The sequence below is a fragment of the Colias philodice genome, chromosome 20 (assembly GCF_061535455.1).
Source record: "Colias philodice isolate Cphi_HAF_F1 chromosome 20, ilColPhil1 Martin Lab GWU primary, whole genome shotgun sequence".
Taxonomy (NCBI): Eukaryota; Metazoa; Arthropoda; class Insecta; order Lepidoptera; family Pieridae; genus Colias; species Colias philodice.
In genome coordinates, this window is record NC_143105.1 from 4,290,060 (window position 1) to 4,311,194 (window position 21,135).

General features: G+C 31.9%; 2 protein-coding genes across 5 annotated transcripts; one reads left to right on the forward strand and one right to left on the reverse strand.

Annotated features, from left to right (window-relative positions):
• Dlc90F (dynein light chain 90F) lies at window positions 1–1,890 on the reverse strand. The gene is made up of 3 exons (XM_089708212.1): window positions 1,728–1,890; window positions 1,488–1,653; window positions 1–554 (listed from the first exon to the last, which is right to left on the reverse strand). The coding sequence occupies exons 1-3, from the start codon at window positions 1,761–1,763 to the stop codon at window positions 406–408; spliced, it is 351 nt and encodes a 116-aa protein (XP_089564338.1). The 5' UTR covers window positions 1,764–1,890; the 3' UTR covers window positions 1–405.
• A 249-nt stretch (window positions 1,891–2,139) lies between these two features.
• Window positions 2,140–19,834, forward strand: LOC149479370 (palmitoyltransferase ZDHHC2-like). Of its 4 annotated transcripts, none has more exons than XM_089707963.1 (8): window positions 2,140–2,394; window positions 2,472–2,593; window positions 3,418–3,524; window positions 4,864–5,101; window positions 12,230–12,368; window positions 13,532–13,658; window positions 15,086–15,193; window positions 17,545–19,834. In XM_089707963.1, exons 1-8 carry the CDS (start codon window positions 2,229–2,231, stop codon window positions 17,699–17,701), a joined length of 1,164 nt encoding a protein of 387 aa, XP_089564089.1. In that variant the 5' UTR covers window positions 2,140–2,228; the 3' UTR covers window positions 17,702–19,834. The 4 variants fall into 4 exon arrangements, with proteins under 4 accessions (XP_089564089.1, XP_089564087.1, XP_089564086.1 ...); XM_089707960.1 differs by lacking the exon at window positions 17,545–19,834 and adding an exon at window positions 17,064–17,214 and having other exon boundaries at window positions 2,142–2,394; XM_089707961.1 differs by lacking the exon at window positions 15,086–15,193 and having other exon boundaries at window positions 2,141–2,394; window positions 17,545–19,833.
• Window positions 19,835–21,135: the final 1,301 nt, after the last annotated feature.

The window sequence follows — 21,135 nt, forward strand, 5'->3', positions numbered from 1 at the left end:
TGAATATTTTTTTTTATTGTGTATGAAAATATATCCTACTTACTTAGAATTAAGATTAGAAGACTACATTAACTTAATTGCAATTTAAGATAAAGCAAAGAACTTCTCTAAGTATTTTAATTTTGATTGTTGATTAACTTAAAATTTTTTTGTTAAAAAAACTAAATAAAAAAAATGAGCAGAAATTACAATAAGTATAATTATTAATAAGCTACACATCAGCTAGATTATTTCGTTAATTTTATTCTAGAAGCGTCTAGATCTCTAAATAAGCGAGTGTTATAAAAAATAAGAATACAATTTTAAATATGCGTACTGCTTATATTTTAGGAATTGGAAGTTGTGTGCTTTGACAAAACGTAAATAATATAGAGTACAGTTAAGTATTTTTGCGTAATAACATGGCTAGATTCCGAGACCGAACACAGATACAATACAGTACATGGTCTTGTTCTCCCAACGCACAGTGCAAGAGCCATCTGTGTTGTTGTCCCAGTAACAGGACGATGCTGTATGAAGTCCAGCGCCATTCTTCTGCATGATTGTACAAGTCACTGAAAGGAGACAATTATTTGATTACTTATACTATAAATTATTATCAACTAGCTTTAAAAAAACTTGCGTAGTTCCCGTTCCCGTGGGATTTCCGGGATAAAACCTATTCTATGTGTTAATCCAAGTTACCCTCTATATGTGTGCTAAATTTCATTGTAATTGGTTCAGTAGTTTTTTCGTGAAAGAGTAACAAACACACACACACATCCTCACAAACTTTCACATTTATAAAATTAGTAGGACAGTAGGATGGGATTGGTTTAACCTCCATTAATGGTAATTTTATCAAACATGTAAGCCATATAGTTTCAATAAAAGCACATGAATGTTCATGTTTCATGTATGTAGTTACATTATTAAAATTTATGAGAAAGTAACAATGTGCCAACAAATAAAGAAAAAAAGCAAAGAACAAGCATTAACATTTATACAAAAAACACCTATAAATCTGGGTTCTCTTAATAATTATTATCACAAGTTCTTTTATGTTTAGTCAAAGGATAAGGTTAGTTAACCCATTGAGCCCCGAACGGCCCGATCGGTCAACGACACAATAGATTTTCTATTGTGTCTGTGATTCCGGGGACTGAGTTATTAACTATTCTCGTGAATTTGATGACAAATACAAAATGACCTTGGTATGCATTACTTTGGAAAAAACTTAGAAAAACTTTACAAAAAACAAAAGGCTTGATAATTATTATCCTGTTATTTATAGTGTTATATTTTTATTAATACCTGTAAATTTCACCGCAGTATTTTACCAATAAAAAGTTTGTTTTATTTCCTTACTTATGCTATGTAAATTTAACATTTATTGATAGTGAGTGTAAATATGTACAAACATACCAGAATATGATTACTAATTATTTACATTTACACATACTTCGTACGTCTAAAACATTTAATTGAACAACAGCTAATCTACTTACCAATGTATTTGTATGGTTTTTGAAGTTTTGTCAACTGTCCTAAACAAGATTCTACGACAGCCGAAGTCCACTGGCTAACTTTGTTGTGCTGATAAGCAGTACCCCCGATTGAATTTTCAATAGCTTCTTTTATAATTTTACTCACATCGTCCACAACGAATTGATTCTAAAACACGACATGTTAGCATCAACAATCGATATATAAAATACCGTTACTTACAGGTAAATTTATAATCTTACCTCCTCAGATAAATCGTTACATTCTTTGACATCCATGATTTTAATTATGGGTGAAAAATATTTTTTGTAACTTCTAGAAATACGATAAATACAACAAAATTTTTACGCTATTGCAGAATCTCAACAGTCAACACCAGTCAATTCACAGTTCACACTAGCCACAGAGCAAGTAGACAGTAGCTGCCAAATGTGACCACAGAATGTGACAAGAGAAAAAGCCAGACATAACGAAATTTAAACAACATTTTATTTTGATTTTTATGCATTATATTCAGTACCTAGATCGTTTATGTGAGATTTGATAGGAGTTTAAAAGTTTGGCATCACACAAAATATATTGGATATTTTTATAGAAAATATTTGTTCTTCTTGTTTATTATTTATGCATGGCAATGAAAAACGCAACTTTCATATTTTCGTTTCGTTCATAATTCATTTTAAGTTGTCATTTTCAGTTCGGGTTGAACTATGGATATAATATTCGTAATAAATTAATTTTAAATGGCTTCATCAGTGCAAAATAATAGAGTGTTACATTCAGGATATTGTGCATGTTGCCGAACGTGCAATATGTGGTGCTGGAGAGCATTAAAATGGCTTCCAGTGTTGTTGATAGTTTCTATTGTGACATGGTCCTATTATGCATACGTTATTCAATTGTGCATTTGTGAGTAACTCGTCTGTTCTTATAGGAAATTACTACAAAAATATGTATTAAACAAATTGATTTATATCTTTTTACAGTTACCATTGAAAGTACAGTGCAGCAATGTGTTTATCTTGTGCTATACCATATTTTACTTATAATGTTTGTCTGGTCTTATTGGCGAACTGTATTTGCGGACATAAAACAAATTCCAGACAAGGTGAGTGTCTATATATTTAAAAACTAATCAATTTATTTTGTTCTTCTAAGTTAAAAATCTCATGGTGTCTTGAGCATTTGATCAAATTGCTGTGTTGTTGATAGATATAATTACATCAAATCCATTCATAAACATACCCAGATTTGCGTACTTAGGAAAATGTTGATTTGAATTCTAGTATAACTAAATAATATCTTAAGCTCATAACTAAAATCATGTCACATACTATACAATAACAAGGACATCTAATATGGCCTACATTTATCAATAGAAAGTGTACTTAGCCATTATAATTTATTGACTATCAATGATAACAATCATAAATAGCAGAGAGTCACATTCTTTCAATGCTTATTATTATATTATGTAATTAATAAGTCTGAAATATAAATGTTCTTATTTTATTTGATGTAACTAGATATCATTTCAATTCTGTTATAAAATTTTTTGTGCTAACATATGTAACTACAACATTATTCAATAAATTGAAGAATACAATATAATATGTACAAAATATATTTGTTATGAACAGTACTTTTAATATCTATACCTATCTGTTATCTAATACTCATTAAGCAAATCATTAATGAAATTCTTAGCTTATCATACACAATGTAAAATCAATAAATATACAATAATTACCTGTGTTTACGCTCCTGTTGATCTTAGCGTGATGATATATAGCCTATAGCCTCCATAAATAGGCTATCTAACACCGAACGATTTTTTTCCTGAGATTAGCGCGTTCAAACAAACAAACAAACTCTCCAGCTTAATAATATAAGTATAATAGATTATTGTTACTGAAACATGTGAAATTTCAGTATAAACTACCTGAAGAAGAATTAGAAAAGTTATTGAGTGCGGATACAGAAGACGCGCAGAGATTGATTTTAGAGAACTATGCTAAAGATCTTCCAGTCGTCACCAGGTATTTATTATATGATACTATTCATTAAATTATTAATTAATATGCACAGTTAATGCAAGGCGAATGTGTCTTATTGAGATTAAATCACATTCTCAACCAATTTCATTAATTATTTTTTGAATATACTATAATACGTGCTGCGCTCTGCGGTTTCGCCCGTATTACTTCACTCCTGTTGGTCTTAATGTAATGATATATAGCTCATAGCCTTATACACTATAGCCTTCCTCAATAAATGGACTATCTAATCTAAAATCTAATAACAACAAATTTTTCAAATAGGACCAGTAGATCCTGAGATTAGCATGTTCAAACAAACAAACAAACTCTTCAGCTTTATAATGTTAGTATAGATTGTATGATGATGTATGTAATCTTTCCCATATCTGTTTATATTGTTCATGGTAATTTTTAGAATTTTTCTAATGTTTTGTCATTGCATGGATTTCAATAATCTTATATATAAAAATGAATCGCAAAATGTGTTGGTAAGCGCATAACTCGAGAGCGGCTGAACCGATTTCGATAATTCTTTTTTTATTATATTCCTTAAAGTACGAGGATGGTTTTTATGTAGAGAAAACGTAAATATGTACCACGGGCGAAGCCGGGGCGGACCGCTAGTATGTCATAAATTTTTACTTATCTATTCTCAAGAGAATAATGCAAATTTTCTCAATCCTAGACTCTTATCTGCTTTATGGAAATTCAGCCGGCTATTCTTTAATATGGAAAGCAGAAAAGAAATATTAGAAAATTTTGCTAATACTATCCCTGTTTTAACAAGGTTAGTTGTTTTATAATTGCAGTAGCTAGAATTGAGAAAATTAAGGCAAATTCTTGTGTATAATATCTTTCCCATCCAATTGTTATTATAACTCAAAGATTTAGTTCTATAATTAAATTTCTTTGTTAAATTTTTTTCCTGTAATGGGTATAGAAAGATTCTATCTTTTTGAACACCTTAATGTCATCATCATCATCATTATAAAAATCAAAACACAAATTTTGAGGCAAAAAATTTATTAGGCACAAAATGTTTGCTACTAAAATTGAATTCCTAACCAGTTTATGTTATGGTAATTTGACATAACACTTTCATAATCTATGTATACATGGTGGATTTTTGAGACAGGTCAGAAAGGGCAGCTACAGCTACAGGAATAGTTCCTTCGAGACCATTCAATATTACTTATTTTGAAGCTAGAATTTAAGTTTAACAACAACTCTCTAAACCTAATCCATCTCAAATCTACCGTGTATGCATAGACTATGAAAGTGTTTTATAATAGTAACATAGCTACTATTTCGTCATAGTAGTGAGCATTGCAAATTCCAGAACAATGTCTGGCTCGGTCCGCTACTGCAATCGATGTGTGCTGGTAAAGCCAGATCGCACACACCACTGCAGCATATGCTCCCGCTGCGTGCTCAAGATGGACCACCACTGCCCGTGGGTCAACAATTGCGTGTGCTTCCACAACTACAAGTTCTTCATACTGTTCCTTGGATATGCGCTAATGTATTGTATCTTCATTATGTCCACGTGCCTGCCGTACTTCATACGATTTTGGAAGGTACGTTTGTAAATTGTGTATTTTGTGATTGTGAGCTTCACAGCTTACTTTTTTCTTATCTGTCAGTTTAAGAGCCGATTTTTCAGTCCTTGGTTAAAATTTATCCGTCCAATAAAGTATTACACGAACATATTAAAATGTCACCTGTGAACTGTCAAATACGGACAATTACAATGGATTTTTGAAATGGTAGTTTAATACGTTATTTGATGAATAAGTTTTAACCAAGGATTGAAAAATCAGCCCTATGTCAGCTGATAACTTAAGTACATTTACTTCAAGTGTCAAATTGGCTATCAAGTGTTAAATTGGCTATTGGCTATAAATGAAAAGGTTGTTATTAATAGCAGTGTAATATACATAATGCTTTAGTTTAAAATAAGAAATAATGATCATGATTTGAATTTATTTTAGTTTTGCGATTAGACTTTGTTTATTTTATAATAATTTATTTTGATTACATATAGCTGTATGTGGCTTAAAGCACAAAGCCATGACTTAGCAATTTCGTATTTTCCCATAATCTTATCTCTTTTGCTTTGAAGTTTGCTTCATTATAGTAAAAAGATAAGGAAAACTTTAATTCAGTTGGTCTTGCTCTATTGCAGCATGTTTCTATAAGGTAGAAAGAGATAGTTATGTGTAACTTTGATTGCCTAAATAGATTAGATGGGTTATATTATGTATAGTATATTATGGCTGACAATTGCAGATGTATCAGGAATACAAACATGCCCACTGCGATCGTCTGATTGACACCGGCTCATTTACTAAGCAATGCATGGAGATTATTGATGTAACCCTCTTTTATAACTCAGCTCGATAGATACACCTGTAGAAGTAGTACTATAGTTCAATGGCCATCAACATTTTATAATTTATTTATATACATATTGCTTTTTTTAATAGCTTTCCGCTTACGTCTTCCCCCGCTTTGTCTCAAACCTTATAGATGATATACTTAAAATTTCCTCTTATATCACTCTATTTATACAAGAAACACCATCAAAATCTATTGCGTAATTTTTAAATCTAACAGACACTCAGACGGCGGAAAGTGACTTTGTTTTTTTTTTATAATATGTAGTGAAGGACAAGGTATTATATTGATTCATGAGTAGTGAAACGATGAATAAGTAGATGCGTAATATTAATGTGTACTACAAGATATTCAATAAGCTTAACCTTATAGGATACAATTAGTCATTGGTAGTGCCATATACATGGTATAGACGTTCCACATTGTTATTTCTTATTATACAGGGTTACAGGTTAAGTCGACCTATTCCTGTTAAGAGCGTGTAGTAGGGGTCAAAACAAACTGATTTGATCTTATAATACCATATCCAAAAGTTAGCCGTTGAAGAGTTATTGCAATTTTAATTTTTTTCTTGAAAATGCCACTTTATCTTCGCATTTAGCGTTTAATTTTTTATTTTACTTATTTGGTCTGGGTTTTTTTGAGTTTTTATGTAAAGGTTGAGTTAAACAATAATTCTCAGCAATAAAAATCCATATCGCTGCAAACAATTCAAAGAAATGGCTTTTAAACTAAAAATAATAACATTAAAGTAATTAAGTTAACTCGTTTTAAACAAAGATATTGAAAAAAATCTCTATGAAAATGTGTCTGCAGATGTTTTTAAAAACATGTGCATGTTCTTAGCTATGTAAAAAGGTATGATAACCTCAGGTAGCATTCGTAGATTCCAAGAAATCGGGGATAAACTTGGTATGGGGAAATAATTCTTAGAATAGCTCATTAACATCGGTCTAGTTATTATCTGCCTATGCGAACAATAAAGGGTTGTGCCGCGTGATAGTGCGCGTGATTATGATGTGTCACTCACACGCTGCAACTATCTCGCTTCCACCTACTGGACAGAGCGAGCAAGGTGATGGACGAAGCTGTATGGGGCGAAGGATGCCGCTTTGTATTTTTTAGTCTGCTTATGTGATTCGTCCGTAGTAGATGCGATTTCTGTGCTCCTCTGTGACAACGCGACTTGGCTTTCTTTTTGGACTGATTTTCTTCCGATTCTGTGACCGTGGCTCGAAACTGGACTTTGATTTTTGCTTGCGATTTGAATTTTCAAGATGAGTTCGTATACTAACGAAGAATATGCTGACATTTTGATGTGTTACGGGTTTTGTCAAGGTGTATCTGCACATGCTCGTGCGGAATACATGACCCGCTATCCTGACCGTCGTGCACCAGATGTTAGTGTCTTCGAAGTGACCTATCGTCGCCTTAGAGAAACTGGTTCGATTCTAAGACGACGAACAGACGTCGGTCGGCCATCTGTCCGGGATGAGGAAGACGAAGAGGAAAATGAAATTAAGCGATTTTTTCGAATGGATCCCACGACATTAACAAACATTGTTGCTCGAGAACTTGGTCTGTCTCAGTGGAAAGTATGGTTCACAATGTACACTTCAGGATATTACCCATATCACTACACGCCCGTGCACGTGATGGAAGAAGGTGATCCTTTAAGAAGACTAGATTTTTGTAGATTCATGTTGAATGCGGATCTGGAAAACCTCTCGTTTTAAAAAAAAAATGTATGGACAGATGAGTCCAAATTTGATCAAGACGGTATCACAAACTACCATAACGCTCACTATTGGGCGTACTCCGAAAGCACGTGGCAATCCTAACAAGAAGAATCCAAAAAAATCACAAAGACGGGGATAATTAAGATAAGATGGGGATAATTTCAAATAAATTAATTGGACCATACTTCCTTCCGGACAACCTAAATGGTGAAAATTATGAGACCTTTCTGCGCCAACATTTAAGCGACCTACTTGAAGACATACCCCTGACTTTGTTAAGAGACATGTGGTTCCAACATGATGGCTGCCCTGCACATTACAGAAGAAGTGTTAGAGAATGGTTAGACATCAACTATCCAAACAAATGGATTGGAAGAGGTGGGCCCATACCATGGCCGGCTAGAAGTCCAGACCTAACCCCCATGAGCTTTTACGTATGGGGGCATATGAAGAGTCTGGTGTACAATGAGCCGAACCCGATTCCATCTGTTGATATTTTACGATGAAAAATTATCGATGCAGCCAATAAGATGAGGAACCAATTAACAACTGGGGTAGTCAAGAGTTCTCTGCGGAAAAGGTTTCGAATATGTGTTCGCAATAGAGGAAGACATGTTGAGCAGGAACTGTAAAGTTTTTAAGAAAAATAAATGATGACAAAATTTATTCTGATGTTGTACTTTACTAACACTGTCCCATGTTTATCCCCGATTTCTTGGAATCTACGAATGCTACCTGAGGTTATCATACCTTTTTACATAGCTTAGAACATGCACATGTTTTTAAAAACATCTGCAGACACGTTTTCATAGAGATTTTTTTCAATATCTTTGTTTAAAACGAGTTAACTTAATTACTTTAATGTTATTATTTTTAGTTTAAAAGCCATTTCTTTGAATTGGTTGCAGCGATATGGATTTTTATTGCTGAGAATTATTGTTTAACTCAACCATTACATAAAAACTCAAAAAAACCCAGACCAAATAAGTAAAATAAAAAATTAAACGCTAAATGCGAAGATAAAGTGGCATTTTCAAGAAAAAAATTAAAATTGCAATAACTCTTCAATGGCTAACTTTTGGATATGGTATTATAAGATCAAATCAGTTTGTTTTGACCCCTACTACACGCTCTTAACAGGAATAGGTCGACTTAACCTGTAACCCTGTATATTATTTTACATATAAAGGGCTATGTTCAATAAGTATACGAGAGATTCTTGATAAGAAGAAAGTAACCGAATGTGAATTTTGTTTTTCAAATCGCAGTGGGAATGATGATATCTTTTAGTGTAGTTTTTTTATTAACTATGTGGAACGCTTTATGCAATATAGATAATGTTTAATTAGTACTTTAATTATAGTTTTAATAATTAATTGGTGCATTAATTAAAATGCTATTAGTGATAATTATTATATGTAATATCAATATTAATGAATTAATTGTTAATTACTAATTTGCTTCCATTTACGCCTGAAGTAGATTTTAGGTAGTTGGTAGTTTTTTCACAGATTTCAACGTTCTGCTTTTCTATGCGTGCAATTTCACAGCCTCTGACTTTTTTTTATCTTTTGTTTAAACAAAATATCAGTGTACTCTGTGAGATAATTCACATATCAGTAGAGATTAACCTAATACACAAGTCGGACAATTTACACTATATCAGAACATAAATGTATTAAGATTATCCATGCATATATTATTGTAATGTATTCTAAGTAATTTGATGACTCACTGATAAAGTCGCCGATAGCCCGTTTGTGGCTGATATTTTCATACTACTATTAAATTGACAAATAAGATAAACAGGACACACCCAGAAGTTTTTAACTGGTATTAAGTCTCATTAGTCATATGAATATTTAACTTCACATTCACGCTTTGCTATGCTAATTAAGAGGAAAGATTACATTTTATTAAAGCTCGTTATGGATATAATCAACTACTAAACTGATTATATAAATGACTAGCTGCTCCGCGCGGTTTCACCCGCGTGGCTCCACTCCTGTTGTTCGTAGCGTGATGATATATTATATTTATAACCTATAGCCTTTCTCGATAAATGAGCTATCTAACACCGTAAGAATTTTCAAATTGGACTAGTAGTAACAAACAAACTCTTCAGCTTTATAATATTAGTATAGATTATATGATAAAATGTTCACACTTCACAGATTATTGTTATAAATATAGCCTATATTGTGAATATGCCTGGTTGACAAAGCCTTTCTTATTGTTTTTATCCCGGGGCAATACATATGATGCGAGAGCAAACTGAACAGTAAATTACTGTCATAAAAATTATAAAGATGTTGAAGGAAAATTAAGATAGATTACTTAATTATTCTCTTTAAACAATTCTTCATTGAGGTGTCGCTTTAATTAATAAATTGACCATGCCAACTTAAACCTTGACACAGAAATGTATCGCGTGCCAGTAATAAGCTATTAAATATTTAAAAGTTTGTGGCTAGTTTATAGGATATCCCTTTCCATATGATTATAATAAACGTCACCTGTTATCAACATATACTTAAAATGTGTGATAACATTTTCCTCCGTTTACATCATAATTATCAACACCTATGTGTAAAAACTGTATCGATTATCTTACGTGAAGTAGAGTAACATAACAAGCAAGCAATAGACTGATATTTCCTGCGCTTATGACTTTTGAATCAAAGTACATATTTAATTGTAATGAATTATAATAATAAAGAATAATCTTTAACTATCTTTCCGCCCGCGGCTTCGTCCGCTTTGTCTAAACCTAATAAATAAATTCTAGAACCTTCCTCTTGAAACACACTGTCTAATAAAAAAATCTGAATCAAAATCCGTTTTGTAGTTTTAAAGATCTAATGAAATGAAATGAAATGAAATGATTTATTTGTATGAATTGTGGTTACAAAGCAAAGTTATAATAAATTTCACGTCCGCACAATTCGCCAACAATTGGCATACAATTATTTTAATTTTATAATTTAAACTAAGTATAGGGTCAACCGGGGCAAATGCAACTATGGGGCTATGGCAACTAGTTATCATAACTAATTTATTAGAGTTGTTGTAATAAATCGCCACCTATGATTCAATAACTCAACGACTAATAAATCTTACAAGTAATAGATGGTGCCCCTACGATGAAAACTATTTGATTGATAGGCCATTTTGTCAATCCGCTATTTTGAAGTTGGTGTGCGTAAAAACAGGTGTCGAGTTTTGCAGACGAAAAAATTGTTTAGGAGTGATTTTTTGCAGGTGTTTTTGATTGGACACGATTATCACAAGCCGTTAAGCTTATTTCATTTATATTTTTAGTGCGTTAGTTGACTCTATTTTGTGTTATTGATGCAGTTACAATTGCCTCATGAAAATTTCACTGTGGGGTTATTGCAACTGTGAGGTTAGTTACAATAGCCCCTTATATTTTTGTATGAAACTAAAAACACTAGTGATGTGACAGTGTCGATATTTTTATTATGTATCCTTCTTTGTAGTCAAAATATACTTTCTTTATGATTAATTAAAGAAGAACCATCGATTATTTCTTCGATATTATACCCAGAGACGGGTTCATAAGTAAAATTCAAATTAGATAAAGCGTGGTTAAAGAATATAAGTAACTAAAAACGATAGGTAGGATAGTTCTGTGATTGTTCAAGTAATTTTTAGTAAACGGTTGATTAACTAATAAACGTATTTTGTTTGGTTTACGTTTTTAACAATATTTAACACAAAGAATATTATTTGTTCTGACCAAAAACTAAAATTGACTTAGTAGGTAGTACACTGTTATTTTTTTTTGTTGCGATTTAATTTTTTTTCCTCTAAATAATGCGGCGCCATCTACGATCGCAACGTTATTGTATAGATAACGTTATTGTATATATATATATATATATATAGAATAATAAAAATATATCGATGAATAAGTTTTTTGCATTCCCCACACTAATTCTCTAACAAATAGTTGCATTTGCCCCACAATCAGAAAAATAAGATTTTTCCTGAAAACTCGTCCTTGCTACACGGTAATCCAGTTCAAAATCCTATGAATAACATGAAATCTCATAAATATATTCTATATTCGTTGTTTTATATGAAATAGAAGAAGAGCTATGGCAGTTAGTTGCATTTACCCCCGACTAGGGGTTAATGTAACTTTTTCTACCAATTTTAGGAAATATTCTCACTACCAGTTATTTATAAGACTACTGTATTGCTTGATTGGTTTAAAATAATCTTGAATAAATACAAAAAACAATAAATGGGTCAAATAAATGACCAAATATAAAAGGAGATAACTGCAACCGATCAAACTTGAAACTTGTTATTTTTTAGTTGCATTTGCCCCGGTTGACCCTACATACATGCAGACAGCCGCGGGGAGCGACTTTGCTTTACACCATATAGTGACATAGTTAAATAATAAAAAAAAATCAGATGAACAATCAAATAATCCACAACACAAGCGATTTCTTATATATTTTATTAATTGTTCATTATATACAGAGTGGTGTTTTTAGGATAATGTTTGATTTTTTTTTAATTTTTTATTAAATACAGGGTGATTTTGGCGCGCCGGGCAGTGCGGGGAGGTACCACATTGTGTTTGCGTTCTTCGTGGCGCTAATGTTCGCCATTTCGCTCGGCTCGCTGTTCGGCTACCACTGTTACTTGGTCACGCATAATAGGACAACTTTGGGTGAGTATACGGGTCTTAGTATAGTGCTTTTGTTTGGGCTTTTATTAAGTTCTTGCCAGACAGCATTTATATTTTATAATAATATTCTAAGTGCCAAGTGGAGGCCATTTACTTATTAAGAGTTAGGTATCTAGCAAAAGGTCTGTATTTCCATGTTACCCAGTTATTAAAGCGTGATGCACAATTTTTGTGTTTTTGGTATGTACGTGTTCACATACTTATTTGTAAACAAAAATATTTGTTTTTTTTTCGCAATGCGATTATTTGCGAATAAAGGAAAAAAAACAGCACATAAATAATAATCATAGTCTTATAAGTTTAATAACAGCTCAACATTTTTAAATTCTAGATATCTTTTGTAATAATAATTATTGCTATTTAACAATATACATTTTATCATGCTGTATAAGCATAAAATCTATATAACTATACACCATTTGATCATGATTTTAAGTATTAAATAAGAGTTTGGTTTCAGATATGCTTGTGTCATACAACCGCACGGGCAGTCCGACGGGACAGATAATAAATTCTATGCTTAAAACCATGATCAGTGGTAACTTGCTATATAATCTGTAGACGTTGCGTTTGTTATCTATGGTCATAATATTTTTAGTCTGTAGACGTTGCGTTTGTTATCTATGGTCGTAATGTTTTTAGTCTGTAGATCGGTGACATTTTAGATTAGATTAAAATGTTGCTGTAGGTACATACTGTACGGATATGTGAATTACTGTTATTTTATTAAAATATGTCATTGATAAGTAGCAGTATAATTTAAATATAGCAAATAACAATGTATAAGGAAAATACGAGTAATGTATTAAGTTACTTAGAATTTAGTAAAAGCAATTTCCTTCAAGTACACGAGCCTTTTAATACATAGATGATACTATGTTTAGGTAATATATCACGTGAATTTATTTGTTCGTCAAGCGCGCGATACTCAACCGAGAAGCGGCGTTACATGACCCTTTTAAAATTAAAATAGTTTCATTTCAGGTACGAAAAAATTTACTTGATATAGGGAGGGCCCCACCCCTTAAACCTTAAGCTTAAACCTCGACACGTATCACCAGGGAGAGGGGGGGGGGGTTAAAAATGCAAAAAAAAAACATCAAGTGATGTACGGCCTCATAGTTGTGTCGAAATGAAATTTTCAGAAGCGTTCCGAGCGCCAATGTTCCGAGGTGGCGCTGACAAGAACGGCTTTTCTCTCGGCGCGTACAATAACTTCAAGGAGGTGTTCGGCAACAGCCCCAACCTGTGGCTGCTGCCCGTATTCACCAGGTAACACACACACTCAAACTCAAACTCAACTAAACCACTTTTTTTAGATGAGCTTCAACTCACACTGAAACTCAACTCAACTAGACTTTCAGATGAGCTTTGGAATCGTCGAAATCGTGACTATAAACAACTAGACTCAAAATCACGCTCAAAAATTGTCCGAAAAAAACTCTGCCTACGCGTGTATTAGGCAGAGTTTTCTAATGAGTGATATATTGGACTTTAAACTTTATCACCAAGCAATAAGGTCTTAACTTCAGTGTATGTTTTATACAAGGCCGTTCGGACACTTTTTGACGACCTTATAGGTAATAATTGTGAGTGTACTTGTTTATAGAATGTTATGGTCAAAATATTATATAATTTGATACTCACCACACTATAGGCTAGCTAGTACGTGTAGTAGTCTAGACTTGACTAGGTGTGAAAATTTTAATGTTAGTCATAATTTTTAATGGGGAATATCTGAAATAGCTAAATGTGTAGTCTGATTGGGATAATTTTTTATACAGATTTTAATTCAATTGGAGGTTTTATTAGTAATATATTTTTATTGGTGTTTTTGTGTACAAAATTATTATAATTGCATCAACTGTGTGTGCATGTTGCGTGTGTAAAAAGAAGTGAATGACGTAACATTTTGTGGCGTTTTTTGAACGGAGTGTATTTTATATTAGTGACCGTTGTTTTTCGTATGTGATGGTTCATTAAGCACGTAATTTGACTAATATTATTTATCTATGTATGTTTATTCATCCTCGACTCCATCTTTACTAATATATGTGTATCATTTTATAAGTACATATTATGTGTTATTATTGTACTAATTGCTGAGTGATTGAAAGAATGCCTGTTTCATGAGTGTTAAAATATGAAATAAGTCTTTGAATGTAAATCATGCATTTCACTTCATTACGCGCGCTATGCCTATTTGAACTTTATTGTAATATGTATATTTTTATTTTTGAATATTATTTATTTATTATGTACCTATAATCACTATATAATATATGTATTATGTATGTTTATTAATTAAGTATATATGCAGATTATGTATACATACAAATAGTAGGTACATTTACTATCCTGGGAGACTACAAAACTACAGTTTGAGTTATATTATGCATGACATAGCAGCAGCAGGTTCGGTTTGTCTAGTATGTTTCCATAATATGAATGACCCTTGATAATGCTTACTTAGTTAACGAACAAACTGAATACTAACAACCGACTGAATTTACGAACTTTAGTTTGTCATAACAATCATAGTAGCTTCGTATTCCTTTTGCATTTCACACTCACAAAACGAGATCGTAACAAATGAATAGTCACTAAACAAGCATGGTACATGAATGGCGAACGTCGGAGCGTACTATGCGACGGGCGTGCACAGTACACGCAAATGTAAACGCTATTTACATCCATAGCCTAGGAGACGGGTGCGAATTTCCCGTGCGTCGCGAGCACCAGCTGCAAACGTTCACGACGCCGCAAGAGACGCACGGGTACGAATCTATGGGCATCACGCGCTCAAGGTCAGAGCAAACGCACATGACGCACATACCTTGAGAATAAAAATGCGATCGCTATAGGCGTGCCTTTCAAACTTTCTGTTATTTTTGTTGTACGATAAATAAATAGACTCACAATCGCGCAAAAGTTGTTCGAAGCTAAACTCTGCCTGCGCGAGTATAAGGCAGAGTTTGCTAATGACTTTGAACATTACTGTAATGTAATGAGGTGCTATTTTCAATGAAAGTTTTATACGATTGTGAGTTTAACTATTTATAGTATATCAATGGTTATTTTATATTATTGCCATCCCACTTTTGATTGCTAGTTTACATTTGCGTTATAATATTTTAACGCATTCACGGTTGCCTGTGTGCGTCTCGTTTGTGATGTTTTGGGATTTGACGTGACTTTTATAAATATAGTTTAACTTATAGATCGCGCTATTTATTTTGGTCAGTAGATGGGTTCCATGGTAATAAATAGATTTTTGAGTAAATACGAGGTATATTTAAATGTATGTGTGCACAGTTTTATAATTGTTTATGTGATTAATACACAGAATACTTGTGATGTCTGTACGTTGTACTATTTTTCATAAGATTTCATATAATAGAAACGTTGAATGGCATACCTATAGTAGTTTGTATGCGAATAAAAATTATTTGTATTTTCTTAATTTTTTAGTCGAGAACTTTAATTATTGTAGATAAAATTACGTTTGTAGATAATAAAATCGTTAATAATTATTTTGATTCGACGATAGTCATTAGTAATATTCTACTGTAGTGTTGTGAAAACGTGGGTGTTATTTAGAATTTCAGTTGTGACTTCAAATTCTTGAAACGGTATTGAGTAAAAATGTGCATTTTTGCACTTATTATTGCAGTTCTACTTAATTAACGAGGCAGATTTGAGATTTAAGCTAGTGCTATGTAAAAGCAACTCAATACCTTGCCAATATATTATGCCAAAATGTTGTTATTTTTTATACATGCTCTTTTAATATGATAAGGTCTTGAATATTCCGTACATTTTTTTAATTATTTTTAATGCTATTATTATACAAAATTTAAAATGAATGTCTTCCAATTTATATTCCAATTTATACGAAATTGTATAGTTTTGCATACTTGTGTCCAATACCAGTTAGGTAACAGATTCGATATATTTTTATACTCAAGATATGTGACCCGAGGTCGTGAATTACAACGAATTTTAATGTAAAATAACGCATTAGCTTATGCATTTATTTTCGAGCTCTATACAACACACAAGACTGATAATGCTATAGTGTAATACTGGATATATTTTGTAAGTTTTTTTGTGCACAATAAATGTTTTGTTCCTTTTTTATTTCTTTTATTTTTTTATACGCCAGTACACGCTTTGACGACAGTCAGATATAGAGAGACGCTTTGCTTCGCAGAGAGAACGATAGTTGAACAAGCAAGCAAATGGATGCATTCAAATGTCTATAACACAATTGGCAACAGATTTCGTCTGTGTGATGTATAAACGAAAATACACACAATAACCAATCATGCTTTTTTATTTACACAGCTTTAAAAGAACTCAATTATAGAGATACACTTTTGGAGGCGTATAAGGATTTTTATTTTATTTTATTCAATCTCTCTCAGTCCGAAAACATCGGATGCTTCTATGGTAACATTGACATAATATCTAGAATAGTACCTAAACAAGCAGTAGCAACTTGTATAAAATTAAAAATTTTAGCCTGTTATAGTTAGTATAGTTATAGTCTACATAGACAAAGAGAGTGTTACACTAGAAGCAACCGAATTGAACACTAATTTATAACTTACCGATTTGTCACTTTGTCACAAAGCAATAGAGGTCAATTTCGAATGAGGTTTTATTGGATTTTAGCGTGGAGATGGCACACGAGACTGAGAGATGGAGACTTTGCCCCCGACGGGGGAGGACCGTCCCGCAAATAGTATAAGGAAAACACACTTTCACAATTTACTTTCGTTATATTATTATTATGTTTATATTTAAATAAAATCCTTCCAAATAATATACGCTTTTCATTCATCAGCATCGAGTCGAGATTTTTTCAAAATTATGTCATTCACTTCTTTGTACCCCCTAAAGAGAGAGATTTGTGTCCTTTTGCATGCTACAATTAGCAGGCATTTAGTGTAGGTGTGATTTAGAGTGCTTGTGTTAGTGAATAAGAAATCGCTAGACGTCGTACCGAAATAGCTCCTATAGAATTTTGGCTTACACATAGGCTAAGAGAACATTTATAAGTATTTCATGTACACCAAATCGCTTGCACATCATTTCCTTTCACTTCCACAACGTTGGCACAAAACGACTGAGTATAAAGGGGCTTGTGCTATAGTTTGGGCGACGCGATGGTGTTCCCGCAGCCGCAGCAGGACGAGGATACCGAGTCGCTGCTGAGCTCCCGCGGGGATCGCTGGGAGCGCGGGGATCGCGGGGAGCGCTGGGGAGCGCGCTTCGACGACCGCGACAGCTCCTCGTACGACGAGCTCTGAGTGTAGGGCTGGTCACGGTTACGGGACTCAGGCTTGGTCTATTATGTGTAAAGGTGTAGGAAGGGTTGTTTGTAGCCACTTAATGATAATAGTTTTATAAACAATTGTGTTTTAATTGATGTATGGTGCAGATGGCTTTCCATATTTTTTTTGCAATTACGATGAACTTTTTAACGCATAGTTTTATTCTAAAGCACTTAAATATTATATATATACAATTAAATACGTATAAGTGAGATTAACTTTAGGTCCGTTGTGTGCGATAGGTTTTGGAAGATTTTAATTATTTTTATCTTCAGTATGCAAGTTGTAATATTTTGTTTTCATTTAATTATATCGCTGGATTATATATATAAAGATAATTAGGTTAATATTTAATTGATACTCGATAAAAATAAAACAATAGAATACACCCGATACCATTACATAATAATTGTACTTATATAGTGAGGTACATATTTAGGTAAATATAACTCATAGTAAATTGTTAAGAAACAACAAGCCTGTAAAGTAACGTGACCAGAAATTATGAACAAATTAACGAATATTTAGATGAACGGTGCTCACCTTCATATAATTATGTAGGAGAAAATATATTCAAGGTATTAAAATTTAATATATCTGATACTTAATAATTTGAAATCTGACTGTGTTATGCAACACATTTATAGTTAGTTATAATTAGTAGGTTTTCCCTATTATTATTTACAGCTATATTTCTTCTGCATTGAATTCTTTAAAAACACTGCACTCAAATTCCAATTGTTTACAAGTATGAAATAATAAGATGTTCTGAAGAACATGTGTTGAAACACAGTCAGCTCTCGTAATATTTTGTACGTACCCAATAATTAAATAAGGGTTTCTATTTATATAAAGGAACTGATATTGGTAATTTTTGTTCTCCTATAAATAATAACATAAGTTTCGGAAAAGATCTAAAAAATGAAAAAACATTAAAAGAAAAATTTCTTCAATCTTAATATTCTCAGAAGAAAACGAAATTTAGACTTATACGCATGTATGTATAAAAAGTTTTGTGTATAAAAATATATAGATGATTGAAACAGTCCAATTTCGTTCTTAGAACAGGCCGTTGCCTTAGGTGTAACAATAATGAGCAGTGTACAAAGTGCTTTTTAATTAATATGAGACTGCTAAGACGAGTAGTATAATCTGATATAAGTAATAAAGTATTACTCATTTCTCGGCATTTTAAATTATGCGTTTCGTTTAATGTCTCAGCATTTGTTGGTTTAAATTAAACTTAGATTTATATTATTTTTTAAGATAAAAACATTCCACTACTATTATTTAATGACAAATTAATACTCTACTAGTTACATAATGCAATGTCGTTAGTTTGTTAGATTGATCTTATAGAAAGTTTCACAATAAAGAGATTAAAGAACAAGTTTTGTTACAAGTTTGAAAATTATTAATTAATTTTAATTTATAACTATCGTACTATACCTATGATAAGTGGAGTGGTATGGCTATAAAGTATATATACTTACTTACCTAAAACTATAAAAATATAAATTATAGGTAGGTAAATAAAATTAAATAGAAGCAGCATGCAATTTATTAATTCAAAATTTGACAAGAACATTCTGAAGCCTAGTCATTAATTATTGTTACATTTTTGTTATTTGTAAAAATTAGGCATACGAAGCCCTTCAGGTTGTAAGCTCTACGAGGCATACGCTTTACAAGTTAATCGTGATTTTTATTATAGACATGACATTTTATTAACTATATAACGGTATTTGTATATTACCTCTTCTATAAATGGTTTTATTTTGCTTAAATTTGAATGCTATACTTTATAAAAATACTATCTATTCATACAGACTAAACTAAAGTTGGTATAAAATAGATGAGTATTTTAAAAAATAGTATAAATGTGAAATGAACTGATTTAGTAAAGAATTTATAATTATTTAAGGTCCAATTTTAACACCCTTTTTGTTGACATTAAAGAGTTGCCACTGTAAGCATTATATTAGAATTTAAGAATAATTCCGTTTCTATAATTGTTTTTATTATCTTTTTATTTATTATTGTAATGTGAGACTCCACGTGTGCTGTTTATAAATAAATGTGATTTTGTAATTTATAAAGGAATAAAATAAAATACTGATATAATTTGTTTTTTTTTTTTTGTAAATAAAACAACCTTTAGAAATTAAATGTATTTATTGAGTAATATGGTGGGAACATTCATAATCACAGATTTCAGTTTAACATCACTATTACATATTTTTTTAAAAATAATACATATTTGGCGCAACTTAATAATATAACGACTAAACGTTTAAAATCACTAAGTTTTAAGATATATAAAATATACAAATAACAAACGCCATTCTAACAATTAGTTTTTACAAAATCTATTTCACGACTATTCGTGTATATAGCAGCAACTAAATATTTGAATACATCTGTCTTACATTCAAATTACAGTATAGATGAAAAATACAAATTACACCAATATGAATGAAATAAAAAAAAATAATTGCTGTAATAATTATGGAATTATCTTCTTTTATATATAAAAATGAATCGCAAAATGTGTTGGTAAGCGCATAACTCGAGAACGGCTGAACCGATTTCGATAATTCTTTTTTTATTATATTCCTTGAAGTACGAGGATGGTTCTTATGTAGAGAAAACGTAAATATTATGTACCACGGGCGAAGCCGGGGCGGACCGCTAGTTAAGAATATAATCTAGTGGTTAACATACGATTTATATGGCACTTTTGTTTGATATAAAATCAGAGAGAATATGTAATTAGAAACAGGTTAACGATAATAACAACATTCCTCAACTTTTAATCTACAATACTTCGTTGTACACATCCCAACTAATATTATAAATGCGAAAGTAATTGTCTTTTCTTCACGCCTCAACCACTGGACCGATATGGATCATGTTTGGTACAGATAGTTTGAGACCTGAGAAAAGACGTAGGATATATATATAGGTTTTATCCTGAAAATACCAAAGATACGGGAACTATGCGGGTTTTTATCTTTGAATACGCGGGCAAAGCCGCGGGCGGAAAGCTAGTATTATAAATATAAATGATTATATGGATGTTTTTTACTATTTCAAGCAACAGATAGTCTATCTGTAAGAAATTTGGCAGTTTGAATTAGCTCGAAGGCTTTTACCCAGATTCATGGAGCTGTCGTTTTTAACTAGTTATTTATATTTTATTAGATATGGAACCTCAGGACGGGTAGCCAAATAGCTGAAATATAAAACGTAATACTAAAAATTATAAAAACTTACCTAACCTACATTAAAAAAAAACAAATTAAAGTAACTTATAGAAACTAACTATATTTTTAACAGCTTAGTTTGTAAGTTTGGTATTTCGGACGACTAAAATTTTATGCCAACAAAGGTACTTCAGTTGATGAAAC

What these genes read in the sequence shown, in the direction of transcription:
- LOC149479370 (XM_089707963.1), top strand. Translation starts at nt 2,229, where the DNA reads ATGGCTTCATCAGTGCAAAATAATAGAGTGTTACATTCAGGATATTGT. An exon ending in ACTTCATACGATTTTGGAAG is followed by an intron (nt 5,102 to 12,229) that starts GTACGTTTGTAA and finishes TATTAAATACAG; the next exon opens with GGTGATTTTGGCGCGCCGGG. An exon ending in CTGCTGCCCGTATTCACCAG is followed by an intron (nt 13,659 to 15,085) that starts GTAACACACACA and finishes TTACATCCATAG; the next exon opens with CCTAGGAGACGGGTGCGAAT.
- Dlc90F (XM_089708212.1), bottom strand. Translation starts at nt 1,763, where the DNA reads ATGGATGTCAAAGAATGTAACGATTTATCTGAGGAG. An exon ending in GTAACGATTTATCTGAGGAG is followed by an intron (nt 1,654 to 1,727) that starts GTAAGATTATAA and finishes GTCGTGTTTTAG; the next exon opens with AATCAATTCGTTGTGGACGA. An exon ending in AAAACCATACAAATACATTG is followed by an intron (nt 555 to 1,487) that starts GTAAGTAGATTA and finishes GTCTCCTTTCAG; the next exon opens with TGACTTGTACAATCATGCAG.